The 14,099-nt window shown below is 39.3% G+C and overlaps 2 protein-coding genes and 1 non-coding gene across 3 annotated transcripts in view; all 3 read left to right on the forward strand.

Moving 5' to 3' along the window:
- Positions 1-5,519, forward strand: part of pik3c2a (phosphatidylinositol-4-phosphate 3-kinase, catalytic subunit type 2 alpha) — a 58,693-nt gene extending 53,174 nt beyond the window's left edge. Inside the window, exons 26-33 of the mRNA XM_042495616.1 lie at positions 419-528; positions 1,007-1,214; positions 1,309-1,433; positions 2,503-2,620; positions 2,716-2,797; positions 4,514-4,620; positions 4,744-4,869; positions 5,012-5,519. Of these exons, the coding sequence (XP_042351550.1) occupies positions 419-528; positions 1,007-1,214; positions 1,309-1,433; positions 2,503-2,620; positions 2,716-2,797; positions 4,514-4,620; positions 4,744-4,869; positions 5,012-5,194 (1,059 nt within the window). The 3' untranslated portion in view covers positions 5,195-5,519. The remainder of the gene's footprint in view (positions 1-418; positions 529-1,006; positions 1,215-1,308; positions 1,434-2,502; positions 2,621-2,715; positions 2,798-4,513; positions 4,621-4,743; positions 4,870-5,011) is intronic.
- A 3,580-nt stretch (positions 5,520-9,099) lies between these two features.
- Positions 9,100-13,694, forward strand: rps13 (ribosomal protein S13). The gene is made up of 6 exons (XM_042495805.1): positions 9,100-9,161; positions 9,690-9,738; positions 9,834-9,912; positions 12,134-12,303; positions 12,811-12,911; positions 13,619-13,694. The coding sequence occupies exons 1-6, from the start codon at positions 9,139-9,141 to the stop codon at positions 13,650-13,652; spliced, it is 456 nt and encodes a 151-aa protein (XP_042351739.1). The 5' UTR covers positions 9,100-9,138; the 3' UTR covers positions 13,653-13,694.
- LOC121950821 lies at positions 13,193-13,324 on the forward strand. The gene has a single exon (XR_006106350.1). It is a non-coding gene; the product is annotated as a small nucleolar RNA SNORA19 (small nucleolar RNA).
- Positions 13,695-14,099: the final 405 nt, after the last annotated feature.

The following is a 14,099-nucleotide window of genomic DNA, read 5'->3' on the forward strand; positions in this document are numbered from 1 at the left end:
CCCTTCAGGTGTCTTATTTTGTCCAACCAAAAGTTCAAACCCGAATTTATAATGGTATAAATCAGAGAAAAGCAATAAATCATCACATTGCAGAAGCTGGAACCAGTTACTCTGGGCCATTTGTTCTGATGAAAAATTAACAATTTATGCACAGATGAATTGACTTAAGGACCACAACCAAAATAATTTTATATTCTTTATCATGGATGTACAACAATTAAACATCAAGTCCTAATACTGTTCTCTTTTATATGTACTGTAGTATATATAGATATTATATAATAAGGTTACTGTGCAGAATTATGGGTAATAAATAGATAAATCTGCTAAACTACTTTGACTACAAATAACCCAGAAAGTTTAGTTGAACTTGTGTGTTTTCTCTTTCTCTCTCTCATGGTGTGTTTGTGTGTCATAGATGACGTCCTCAGGCCTCCCAGAGCTGACAGGCTCTCAGGATCTAAAGTATGTGTTTGATGCCCTGCAGCCACACAACACAGATGCTGAGGCAACCATTTTCTTCACCAGGTAAAACATTAACTTTTGTTCTTCCAGCGCTTATTCAGACTAATCTGTCTCCACTGTTGTTTGAGAAAAAAAAATACATTGGCAGCTTGGACAACCTTTTAAATGTAATTTTTCCAACTCTGGGACAAAACTGGAAACTCCTCAAGGAAGGGAGAAATCAATCGCTCGATCTTTGCCAAGAGCAGCTGTTTTGAGAAGACTTGAGTTCAAGACTTTTTGTTGTTGTTGTTGCTATAAACTGCAAATCCACCAGGTGGCAATACAGGCATAGGAAGGAAAACGATAGCTGCTGTCTCACATTACAGCAACATGAACTCCTGTCAACTCCTGTTTTTACACAGCATAAGGGGGATGTTGTTTTTGAAAAACCAGTCAGGTTAGATTGTAACAGCATATTGCTAATTGTTTCATCTTCACCTCCCTCCTCTCTCTCTCTCTCTCTCTCTCTCTCTCTCTCTCTCTCCCTCCCTCTCTCCAGGTTGATCGAGTCCAGTCTTGGCAGCGTGGCCACCAAGTTCAACTTCTTCATCCACAACCTCGCCCAGCTGCGATTCTCTGGTTTGCCAGCCAACGACGAGCCTATTTTGTCTTTCTCCCCCAAGACGTACACTCTAAAACAGGAGGGTCGCATCCTCCACGCCTCCATCTTCTCCTTCCAGAAGAGATACAACCCCGACAAGCACTATGTAAGTTTCTATTGTGTCATGCCCATGTTTCATCACATCTCTGGATGTAAAGCACTGACACTTAACTGTCTCCCTCTCCGTCCTCTCTGTGCAGACGTATGTGGTGAGACTCCTGAGGGAAGGCCAGAATGAACCCCAGTTTGTCTTCCGCACTTTTGATGAGTTTCAGGAGCTTCACAACAAACTCACCATCCTCTTCCCCCTCTGGAAGCTGCCGAGGTATGGCGTCACTTTGGCTGTGATCCTCAGCCTCTTAATGTTTCTTTATTTTAACATGTTGTATCCAAAAAAGATGGCAGCAGCAAAACAGACTGCGATGAAATCCCTGCGGTCACTTGAGCACTGTCAATCTATATCCACTTACAGTACTTGTGTTTACCACTGACAGGCGCAGATTGTGTTTCCCACAGAATAACAGTGTATATGTGACAGTAGCTGGGTTTTTTTGCATCTTTTGAATGCCTGCATGTCTTTTTGTGTCATCTTTCAGTAATTGCTGCCGTTTTTGTGGGTCAGTGGACGCAGAGCAGCAGTAGGAGCTCTCTATGGCTTTTTATTTTCCGCAGCAGCAGTTTGTCACTTGCGGGGAGAGGATAATTGCTTTGTCAATATGTTCACAGCAGATCAGATCAGATCACATGGTTGGATAAATGGAGCAGTGTGTAAGTGAAAGTGAACTTTTAGACCCAGCAGACTCAACTGTGAAGTTTTACTTGCAGTGCGCCTGGCTGTCTCTGCCCTAAGTGAGCTATAAATGACCCAACAGTTTATATTCCAATAGTTCTCCGAATAACCAGTCCAGCACCAAGAAATCTATTTGTGGCGGCAGATGATTTAGTTGAGGCAGCTCGCCACAAATAAATGCATGTGTGGGAAAACCTGCTGTTCGACCTCAAGTGATCCTTTCCATAATGTTGTCAGGCGCTTATAATATTAGTCTGAGGCTGTCAGTGACAAAAACTTTTTAGTGGATGTAAAATGACGGCGCTCTATAGCCTGCAGAGATAACATTGCAGCCCAATACCTCTCGCTCAACACCAGACCAATTTCAAAAATTGTTGCTCCTGTCACTTCGACACAAAACATGGGAAAATAAGCTCCTGGCTGAAAAATACCAAAGTTACCTTTTGGTTTTCCTACATAATAAGCCCACTGTCACCTACTTAACCTTCCCTCTTTGATCTTGTGAGGTTGCTTTTCAGATGTTACCTTTGTTCTGTAGCTTTGAGGAGAGTTATATCAGGTTCCGGAAATAGGAACTACACCTTGTCTGTTTCCTTATCTCTAGTTTTCCTAACAAAATGGTACTCGGTCGCACCCACATCAAAGAAGTGGCTGCCAAGAGAAAGCTGGAGCTCAACAACTATGTCCACAACCTGATGAGGAGCTCTACAGAGGTCACCCAGGTACACATGGAAATACTCAGTAATCAGTAAACTCAGCGGGACTATGTAGCCATTCTGTATCAGTCAGTGAAGTAATGTCATTTCTCTGTTTATAGTGTGACCTGATCTACACCTTCTTTCACCCAATCGCACGGGACGACAAGACAGAAGGCCTCAATGCCACGCCCAAGGCACCAGGTAAATACCTATTTTTCATCCTCATTCTTCAGGTGTTCGTCACACAGTATCAAATATGCAATGACTGTGACACTGGTAGATTATTACTGAAAGGTTTCAGCTATAATGTTAGTAATAAATACATAATTTTACTTATTGATTGAGCAGCAAAGTCTGCGTCTACCTGAAGTCCAGTTATGATCAAAGATTCATGATTAGAGGAGTTGAAACTTGCAATGCGCCAGTCTGCAATGGTATTATGCCAGTTTACAGCAATGTGACTACACAAGGCTGTGTATCGTCTCTATAGCATCGACTCTCGGTACTTAAATCGGCTTTTCAGGTACAAATAACGAATGTAAGAGTACTTTGATTTTTGAGTGTGTTTGTGTGACATGCCTACATGCAGCCAGCTGCAGTTGCAAAAGACACACTCTGAGGACACAGACAGACATAACATGTCAACAGTTGCAGGTATGTAAATGAGACAGACTCTGGCTCGGCAAGGACTGAAGGCTGTTGTCAGAGAATGTCACAACAAGCAAACACAATGCTGCTGACAGCTTGTAACTGACTTGACCAGCAGACTTCACTACAAGCTAGGGTTGTAAAAAGAATCAATACTCTGATACTAAGAGATTACGAAAATTAGTATTGGATGCAATTCTCATGTATCCCACAGTATTAATAACAATGGCCTCTTGCCTCCTCATTGACACAAAACACACAGCAGCCTACCAACTGTTTGATCAGCAAAGAAAATATAATGCCAAGTCAGCTGAAGCACAGAAAGAAAACAGGGCTGCCGTGGAGTACATATGCATGTTACTGTTGCTGTATTTTTTTCTTTTCGTTATTTCAGACAACCCTAAAGATTGTAATTGTTGTAATTGATATCTTTCAGTAAGCTTGCTGTTTTGTTTGGTTTTTTTTATTACAGTACCCGAGGCAACTTAAAAATATTGTTGTAGTTTGTATTGTTCCTATCTTCATTAAAAACATTTTTTATGCCTCTTAATTTTTTTTGTCATTTTGTTACATCATTTGGTGGTTTCGAAAATGGTATCAAGTATTTTTCTATTGGTGTCCAGTTACAAATTCTAGTATCATAAGGGGATTTCTACATGGACAGTATTTAAACCCTCATATACGGGGGACTGTGTGTGGACAGTTGGCAGCGGTGCGCTTGGAATCTGACAATTGTTTTTTTTCTCATATTATGTTAGTACTTTAATCCTGATTTACATTAGTTCATCGTTCACTAGTGTGCTTGTCTATTTGTTTTTGTATTTTCTTTTGGTGTCATTCAATCTTTTTTTATTTTATTTTAATTATTTATTTATTTTTCTCTTCTTTTGTTTGGTGTTTTTGTTTGGGATTGTGCTATCTGGGATTTGGTTTGTGCTGTTGAAAAAAATGAAATTTAATAAACTTTAAGTCATAAAAAGAAATTCTAGAATGACAACCGTACTACATGGTGAATGGCAACAAGTGACTTGCTTTACGTTCCAAAACCAGCTGCTGGCAACTTGGCAAGCTGAGTCGCAAGTGACACCATCGACCGGCCAGTTCACGCTGCTGCAACTTCTCCCTTTAATGTTCTAACACTGTTTTGTCTCGTTGTGAGTCTTTGATCTGAACTGGACTTAAGAGAAAAGGCTTTGTTATTACCTTCATTTGAAAATGTGTGTGTTCTTTCGGTAACAACATCATGAGTGTGATATCTGACTGTTGCAGAGCCTCCACTGAGTCCAACGTCTGGTCGGGTGGAAGGAGAGGTGAAGCTCTCTATCTCCTACAGGAACAGCAACCTCTACATCATGGTTATGCACATCAGAGATCTGGTAAACACTGCGCTGATTTCAAACATATCCCAATAAGCTGCTTTGACAGACAGTCATACTCTTCCATTTGTATTTAGTTTATCTATCTGTTGTCATACTATGAATCCCTCTGCTCCCCTTCAGGTTTCTGAAGATGGAACAGATCCCAACCCATATGTGAAAACCTACCTGCTTCCAGATCCACACAAGACTTCCAAACGCAAGACAAAGATCTCGAGGAAGACCAGGAACCCTACTTTCAATGAGATGGTTAGGAAATACTGAAAGATTATTGCCTGCATTTATATATGTTTATGTCTTATGTTCATTCAGTGCTTCATTCATGGCCCCTGTGCTTGTGAACATGGCCATCAGGACACTTGATTCACTTTTCCCTTCCTTCCCTCTACAGTTGGTGTACAGTGGCTACAGCAAGGAGACGCTGGGCCTGCGGGAGCTTCAACTGAGCGTGCTCAGCGCCGAGTCACTGCGTGAGAACTACTTTCTGGGCGGCATCACGCTCAGACTCAAAGACTTTGACCTCAGCAAGGAGACGGTCAAGTGGTACAAACTCACTGCCGTCCCCTACTTCTAACCCCCACCTGCCTCTCCCGAAGCCGGGAACAACTATGCGTCTCAGATAAAAGCTGCATTCACATCATATGGGAAAGGCGGCAGATGCGGCCTTACTTGAAAATACTGGTCAATGCAGTTTTCAGTTCATTAAATTACTACTTCAGAACTTGAGGGTCTGGAGATGGACCGAGGATATCATCAGGTTTGAAGTGTAAGCAGTGATATTTTCATTTCAAATTGAACAAAGTAAATTGGATCATTTCTTTGACACAAATTATGTTTTAAAAAGCACTCTTAAAGGTACAGTTCACCCCAAAATCAAAAAAACATATGTTTTTCCTCTTACCCGTAGCGCTATCAATCAATCTAGATTGTTTTGGTGTGAGTTGCTGAGTGTTGGAGATATCAGCTCTAGAGATGTCTGCCTTCGCTTCTATATAATGGAACTAGATGGCACTTGGCTTGTGCTCAAAGCACTAAAAAATACATTCAGGAAAAAAATCATTTGATTTCTTTCCAGAAATCATAACCCGGATTCTCAAAATAATCCATAGATGTTGCTGTAAGTAGTTTTATGTAGATACTGTTTTTATTTCAACAGAACTACACTCCAGATCACTGCGCAGAGAGAAACATGCATCTACTCGGCAATGAAAGGCTGTTGCTTGTGACTGTGCCAGTTGAAACATAATGGCCTCCCTTTCAGCTCAACTGTGATATTAACTTGTTAGTATTGCCAGGTGAGCTAGCGGTAGATGCCGCTTCCTTCTGTGCAGTGATGTGGTTGGCGAGTGTAGTTCAGTAGAAGAAAAATAGTTCCTCAGTGAAACTGCTCACAACAAGGTCTTTGGGTATCCGGGTCATGATTTCTGGAAAGACACATGCTTTTGTTGCGAGAGGGCATCATCTCTATGGCCGATATCTCCAACACTCAGTTACTCAAACCAAAACAATCTAGATTGATTAATAGCACTACAGGTAAGGGGGAGAGTATGTATTTTTGATTTTAGGGTGAACTATCCCTTTAGGATGTCACCGCAGGATGCAGCTGTGCTTGTTGCAGACAAACACGCATCACTAAGTACACATGTGTTAAACAACTGCCAGAAACAACCTGATTCTACAGCAGTTCATCATGGTATCCTCACAGCTAAAAACACGGTTCAAGACCTTCAAGTCATTGCCATATGACAGGATTGCAGACTGATAGATTTTTAGTTCACCCCCAAAGGGCGACTGAACAGGCCGATTCACATTTTTCTCTCTACTTTAACTAATCAAGATTGTTTCTGTGACGAGCAATCTCAACTTATTTTGTCTCTTTCTTTTTCCTAAACTATAACGAAGAGCTGTAATGTTTTGTACATTTTGATATTAGAGGACCAAAACGGCTTACTTTCAGAAGAGTATATATAGATTGACACATTTATTTTTTAAGGATTAGAAAGGGGGGCTCATTTTTACATTTTCCTTGTTTATTTTCTATATAGACGAATAGGAGACATCAGGGTTTCGTGCTTTGAAGCAGACACTTCTGGATAGAGTAGTCCAACACACCAGATTCCAGGAAATCAACAGTGACCTTATGATTCCCTGAGAATGTGCCAAAAGTAATGAGTGGGACGGCAAATCAAACCACTCTCCCGAGTAGGGAGCTAAACAGGGTGCCTTTGTTTCTGCTCACAATCCCTTTTTAATGCTCAACTTGGCCTTATTGCTATATGTATTTTAATAACAATGTGATATGTCCTTACTACAGAAAAATCTATATTCTTAAAAGCTCTATCAGTAGTTCTGCCAGAGCAGATCTGGTGCCCGGCCGGCAGCATAAAGGTTTTTTTGTAAGTGTGGGCTGCCACTAAACGCATGCTACCAGGTCTCTGATGTTATTACTTGACTATTTTCACACAGCACACCTTAAAGGGGAATTTGTATCATAAGCTTTGGAACGTGCTCTTGTCTGTGCTCTGGATGAAGAGATTATAACTGCCGGATATCGCTGATCATAAGACAGCTTGGTGTTTCCTTCAGGTGGTTCAAAACCATAATTCAGACTTTTCAAAATGCATATTAAGGACCGTGTTAAAACTGGAGTCTGGATGTGAGGCTGTCTGAGGCAGCAATACCACGCTCACTCCCAGTGTCTGAGAGTGGTGTCATGACGCCGTGATCTGAGTAAGATGTTAGCAATAACTTAAAACTGCCGGTGAAGTCCAGATCCAGCCAGGTTTTATGATATTGAAGTGAGAAAACATTCTGAATTTTTTAGGGAAACGTCAGGCGAACTGAACACAGATTAGCGCAGAAAAGGCAATTTAAACTTAAAACATCTTCGCAAAAAGGGAACAAGATTCTGAGCATTAGCTGCTTTCCTCTCCACTCTCTAACTATAAATCTAAAGATGTTATTAATGTTTAATAAAGAAATTGAATTTATCTGAAAAGGGTTTTTTTAAGATCTACAAGACAATTATGATTTAAGAGCATCACTCACACTATGAATATTAGTGACTTGATCCACTCTTTTAGTGACTGTACAAAGAAAGCAAGCAGAGTTTGTATTAACATGGCCAGTTATTTATTCTTAATTGGTGACTTGTAACCCGAATGGATCAGTGTGTACTGTAATCCCGCTTTCCTAAAGCAAATTAAATGTTTTTGGAACAAATATGATGTGATGCTTTGTTTCTTTTGTGTAAAATGTGTCGGGTGTAAATGAAATTCATGAATAATAAACACACAGCACTGGCCATCTTAGGTTGTGTTAAAGAGAAAGACACTTTGCACAACATGTAAGCTTTGTTTGAAGTTATTAATGTAGGTGCAAGTTTGGCTAGTTCACTGCTACTGTGATTGTATTTTGCATTTCTGCATTTAGCTGACTGGTCCAAGAATTGTCTGGATTATTTCCATGTGTGAAACAGTCATTTCTGTTACGTTCACTGAACTCATGAACTGAACAAAATTATAGTTTAAAATTTGGTTCTAAACATTACTCCAGGACACATATCTGTAGACCCACTTACCATTTTCATCTGTAACATTACATTCCACTGACACTTGTGTACAATGCCGCTTTCATTTTTTCCTATCTGCACATATTGGGAAGTTCAATTTTGGAGTTAAGTATTTTGCCCAGGGTTGTTAGTACATGTGGACAGGTGGAGCTATGGATGGAACCAACAACTTCTCCTTACCAGCTGCATCCTTCATTTGTGCATAAAACTGAATGTTATTTCAAGTAATTTGTATGGTATCTTAAACTGATTCTAGCCTTAAAACATATTTTTGCCTAAACGTCACGGAAACCATCCAGTAGTCTTAAAAAGAGACAACACCTGGCCACAGGTTCGACATCTACTAAGTGATGATCGCATTATATTATGATTTTCAAGAAATTTGCGTAAAATAATTGTGACAAGACCCTTCCACAAAAACAGATCTCTCAGTTATTGTGCTTGTAGTAAATAGTACAATATTGTAAAATGTTGCACCCCTACACAAAAAACCGTATACACATCATAAACTTAAGGCCTCTGATACTCACAGGGTCGCATGGCCTTTCAACCTGCTTTGCTTTGTCAATAATCTAAATTAGTTTTCAGCAATACTTATAATACAAAAACTGCGTTTATTATTTATTTATTATTTTGTAGATTGTTACAAACTTTAAACTTCATTCACAGAAATCCTAAATATGTCTGGTTTAAAAGAAAAGACTGAGGTGAATAACGGTTGGTATTTGGTGGCATCTAACCACAGTAAAAACAAAAATGATCTCAATCAAAATATGTAACGAAGCGGTAACATTTGTAACAGAAACTATACACAAAACTACTACTGGTCAGAGCCCTGGTTAGGGAGCGTCAACAAACCTTTTCTCTGCGTCATTGCGTCACTTCCGGCGCAGGCGCAAAATACCATTTTCTGTCGCGTGTGCGGCCTCTCTTCCTCTACCGCCATCATGGGTCGCATGCACGCTCCCGGGTGAGCTCTCTTTTTATCGTTTTAAGTTTAAATATAACGTCGACAGGTCGTTTTTGTCGACTCCATGTTGTTTGTAAACACGTTGTTGGTGTGTGATGACCAAATTGAGTGATTTAATTCAGCAAACAAGCGAGAAAATAACTTAAAACATACGCGCCCGCACATCGGCATCCATCTCCAGCTAGTTAGCTAGCATAGCTAACCGGAGTGGCAGCTCTCCACGATTTTTCTGTTTGACTTTAGCCCTCAATCAGCCTGTGATACATTCAATATTCTACGATTTTTTTCTTTGCTGTTTACCTAGAAGTGAAACTCTTGTAACGAAAGCATCTGACATTAAATTTGCAGTGGTAAACGCTAACGCTAGCGCGTTAATGCAGTTAGCGTTAGCTCAGACATCAGCTCTAATTGACTGACAGGATTGTAGAAAACCGTTAGAAATGCACATTTTAATGTTTTCATACTCGTCAGTAATATTTTCTGCTGTGTTTCTGTCTCTAATGAGTCGCATGTCTTTCTCTCCTTCAGAAAGGGCTTGTCCCAGTCAGCTCTGCCTTACAGGCGCAGTGTTCCCACTGTGAGTATGAAAAGTTTCAGTTGCGCACAGTGATCAAATGTTTATTAACAGAGTTTGATCAGTTAATAATCAATTAAACATGGTTTAAATTACAGTGGCTGAAGCTCACATCTGATGATGTCAAAGAGCAGATCTTCAAGTTGGCCAAAAAGGGCCTGACTCCCTCTCAGATCGGTGAGTGTTCTTACGAGAGACTGTAGATCTAGAAATATAGATACATATTGTTTACCTTTTCAAAGTAGTTAACATGATCACACCAAGTGATTTTTTCCCCCAGAGTGAATGTGTGAATACCAAACGAAACATCACTTAGCATGACGGATGCAGTCATCCTAAGCACTTTTAACAATATGGTTGTATTAAATAACATTTCAGTTTGTGTAGCATTGGCTGAGCATGCAAAAGACTGTAGAACTAGCTTATTTGACATTTGTCTTTCGTATTATGCGTCATAACACAGTACTTAGCCTGCCTTAGTAATTATAGTACAACTGTTTGTTTGAGGTAGGCAGGTTTTTAAAATGGCTTTTCTGAAACTGCTGATTGCTGTTGGCTAAAATAAGCAGCAATGTAGTAAAAGTAATTGGTGCATTGCCTCACAGGTGTAGCCGATAAAACATGACTACTGTCAAATTGTCATGTGAAGACAAATTGAGTATTTTACATATCATTCCTGTTGACCACCGTAACAAATCAGCTGTCTCTTAAAGACGATCAAATAGGACAATTTTGTGCACAATTTACTAATTCTACAGTCAGATTTACTGAGGTTGGACAAAGCCTTAAATGACAGTATTTAGGCTAGTCTTTGTATCTAGTTTTGCTTGCTATTGTTTTAATCTACTGTAGGGCACTGGTACTTTCTGGGGGACAATTTGTCACATCAGCTGTTCTATGAACTTGCTCCACTGGGATGCTAACTGTAGGACTACAGCACAGGCCAGACTAAAGCACAATTCAGACATAACTGTCTGTCTGGTCAGCAGTCTGCCCACACATAGTAACAGGAAAAGAATATGCATCTTCATGAAAACAAAAAAACTGCTTAAGTACAATGTAGATAATTTATCCAGAAGGAGATTCACACAGATGTGGATGGTTTTGGGTGAAACATCTTTCTCTATTCATTATGTACTTGAGTGGACATATAAAGGCCTTTGCATACCAAGTCCGTTTTTTTTTTTGTTTTTTTTTTGTATAAAGTTGTTTTAAGGTTAGAAATAAATATGAACCTCACTTTGTGTCAGTCACATTTACACACCAACTCTGAAACTTGTGCCATTACTAAAATTTCCAGAAAAGGTTGTTTTTCTTCGGTGGTACACGAGTAACAGAGCGCACAGTGTCCTGTTGATAGCACTACAACAGGTTAGATAGTAATATTCAGGTGGATGATGATGACTAGAAGTATGAGGGCCGAACATGTACGTAGGGATGGTGTGCAGGTGGAGAGGAAGGACAGGTCAGTGCCTCCATGTAGCCCCGGTGCTAAATTCAAGATGTGGGTAGAAAGTCACAAAAGCCAGGGAGGTACTTCCAGAGGAGAGAGGCAAGCGAGCAAATGTCTTCAACTTTGCTTCATTGCAAAATTTTACACCGCTTAAAACAAGACAATGCATCAGACTCGGTTTTCAAGGTTTCCTTTGCGTAACATTTTTTTTATCAAATGACTGATTAAAAAGAACAGGAAAATGCGTACTAAGTGTGCAAAGGCCTTTTTGTAACTAATACAGGGCACAGTAATGTTACGAAATGTTCTGCCACAAACGACACTGATAAGAGACATTGTCCATTTGTATACAGTGCTCTACAGGACATAGAGGAACAAAACTGTTTGCAAAGCAACAAGAATGAATGATGCTGCATTCAGTGGGAGCAAAGCAAACATTCAGACTACACATAAGTTGGAAATGAGATACAAATATGTATTGCAATAATAGAAAATAAAAGTAGTATATTAGTGTAAAAATATGAATTTTCTCCCTGGCAAATACGTTTTTTTTTTTTTTTTTTTTTTTTTTTTTTTTTGGTATTTGAACTCTGTTGGCACACATTTGAATCATGGCCAGCTTTTACAAAGTTTAACATCTCTCGGGAAGAAAGTATATCTGATTCCTACTTAGCTTGGCATCCGCTCAGTATCATTACAGTAAGTTTTGGGGTTTGTAAACCTTGGTGTGATTTACCATTAGTTTCTTTCATAATATGTATGAGTTATGAAAGTTAAGATGAAGTAATAGATGCCTCAAGTTTAGCCATTCCATTAATTGAATGTTGTTTTTATTTTTATTTTTCCTCCTAAGTGAGCTAATGTGACAGATGAATAAAGCAAGCAGTTTGTTTGTGAGCTACATGAAATGCTCATTCTCTAAAACTGGTTTGTCACCTTGTTCAGGTGTGATTCTGAGGGACTCCCACGGTGTGGCCCAGGTGCGTTTCGTCACTGGCAACAAGATCCTGAGGATCCTCAAGTCCAAGGGTCTGGCCCCTGACCTGCCCGAGGATCTCTACCATCTCATCAAGAAGGCTGTGGCAGTCAGGAAGCATCTGGAGAGAAACAGAAAGGTATAACACGAGCAGGCCCTGAACCAAGGGGGAACATTTAATGGTTATTTTCAACACATTTTAGAGTACCATGTGGTGTAGTTTGCTACTGTTAACTGAAAACTTAGAAAGTCAGCTTTTTATGTCTCAATGAAACACTGAATTTTTTTGAGGTAAAATCTCCGCATGGTGCTCTCAGTGAGTAGATTACAAAAAGTAATCATTTAAAAGTGCCACCAAATAATTTGCCCATCTTAGACTGGATAAACAAGCTGTTTTGAGTTTATTAAAATGGAGAAGAAAATTGCATTTTTGTTGCTTTTCAGCAGAAATGCATTTTTTTATTTGAAATTTGGCATTTGTGTCATAAAATTGGGTGTTTGGTTTTGAAATTCTATTCACTTTAAAATGCTCAAGTAAAAAGATACAAAGGAAACATCAGTGGTGAATGTGAAGGTGTCATGGGCGATTATTGGGGTTTACATGGGTGGATGCTCATGTTGTAACATTTTGTTTCCGGACTTGCAGGACAAGGATGCCAAGTTCCGCCTGATTCTCATTGAGAGCAGGATCCACAGGCTGGCCCGTTACTACAAGACCAAGAGAGTACTGGCCCCCAACTGGAAGTAGTACGTATCAGTTCTCTTTGGGAAGCACTTTTCGTTATATTTAGGCAATAAAAAAACACACAACCAGCCAAAGGTTGGGTGGGTTTGTGTGTGGCTGGATGGTTCCTGCTTCATCAGTTGTGTACTCCTTTACTATGGCACAATTTGAGTTTTCAGATAAAATGCAATTTTTTCTAACAATTTGAAAATTTGGTTCGACTTTTGCTATAAAACAGTAAAAGGTTTAACTCAGTGGTGTCATAGCATAACGACTGATCCCAATCGGCTATATGTTTGGAAAAATGCACAATTCATTGTCCTGCTCTTCGCTTTATTGAGAGTAGTGATATTTCTGTTGTGCTAGAAAAAAAACTGGAGGTAAATTAGCAGAGTGGCTACTTGGTGCCACCTCTGCCAGTCCCCTTCACACAGTGAAATTATACATTTGATCGTCTTTTCTACAATGTTGATTTACATATTTTGGAATTGGACAAAAAGCCATTTAGATTTTTTCTTTAATGGGTCATAATAAACCTATATATGGGCTGTTATTAAACACATAAATTACAATTATACATGTGAGGTTTGGAATTTTTTTTCTTCTTACAATGTAAACAAGGTCTCAGTTGTTTCCTCAAATAGGGAACTTTTCTTTTTTTGTGCAGATAGTGTGGTTGTAATTTGAGAAGTACGTCCTCTAACGGTATGTTTTCTGTTTCTGTTTACAGTGAGTCCTCTACAGCTTCTGCTCTGGTGGCATAATTGCTACACTTTTTGGATTAATAAAAAGATTTAAATCGGAAATTGTTTCGTCATGTTTTGTTACAAACGCTTTTAAAGATCTTGTGTGTAAAATATGTTTTTTTCTATAAAAACCTGTGTGGAGATTAACAATTAGTTTTGGCTTAAAGTCAGTAAAACTCTGATATGGCACCTTTTTAAGACAGGATACACATTACTTTTTATCAGCATCTGTACAGAGAGACAAAGTACATGGTGTACATAGTTCTGTTTATGTGGAATGTAAAGTGAATGCAAATAACAGGGAAAATGAAATTATCCCTATAGGGAATTTTTTCCATACCTGTGGGAATTTTTAAAACTGTCTATCATGCAATAACATCGGCGTAATTTCAGTTTCATGTTATTTTTCATTAAATTGTTGTGAAAAGGGTTTTCCTGGTGGTTTAAGAAATTACTGGCATTTTC

Source organism: Plectropomus leopardus, chromosome 11 (assembly GCF_008729295.1).
Source record: "Plectropomus leopardus isolate mb chromosome 11, YSFRI_Pleo_2.0, whole genome shotgun sequence".
NCBI lineage: Eukaryota > Metazoa > Chordata > Actinopteri > Perciformes > Serranidae > Plectropomus > Plectropomus leopardus.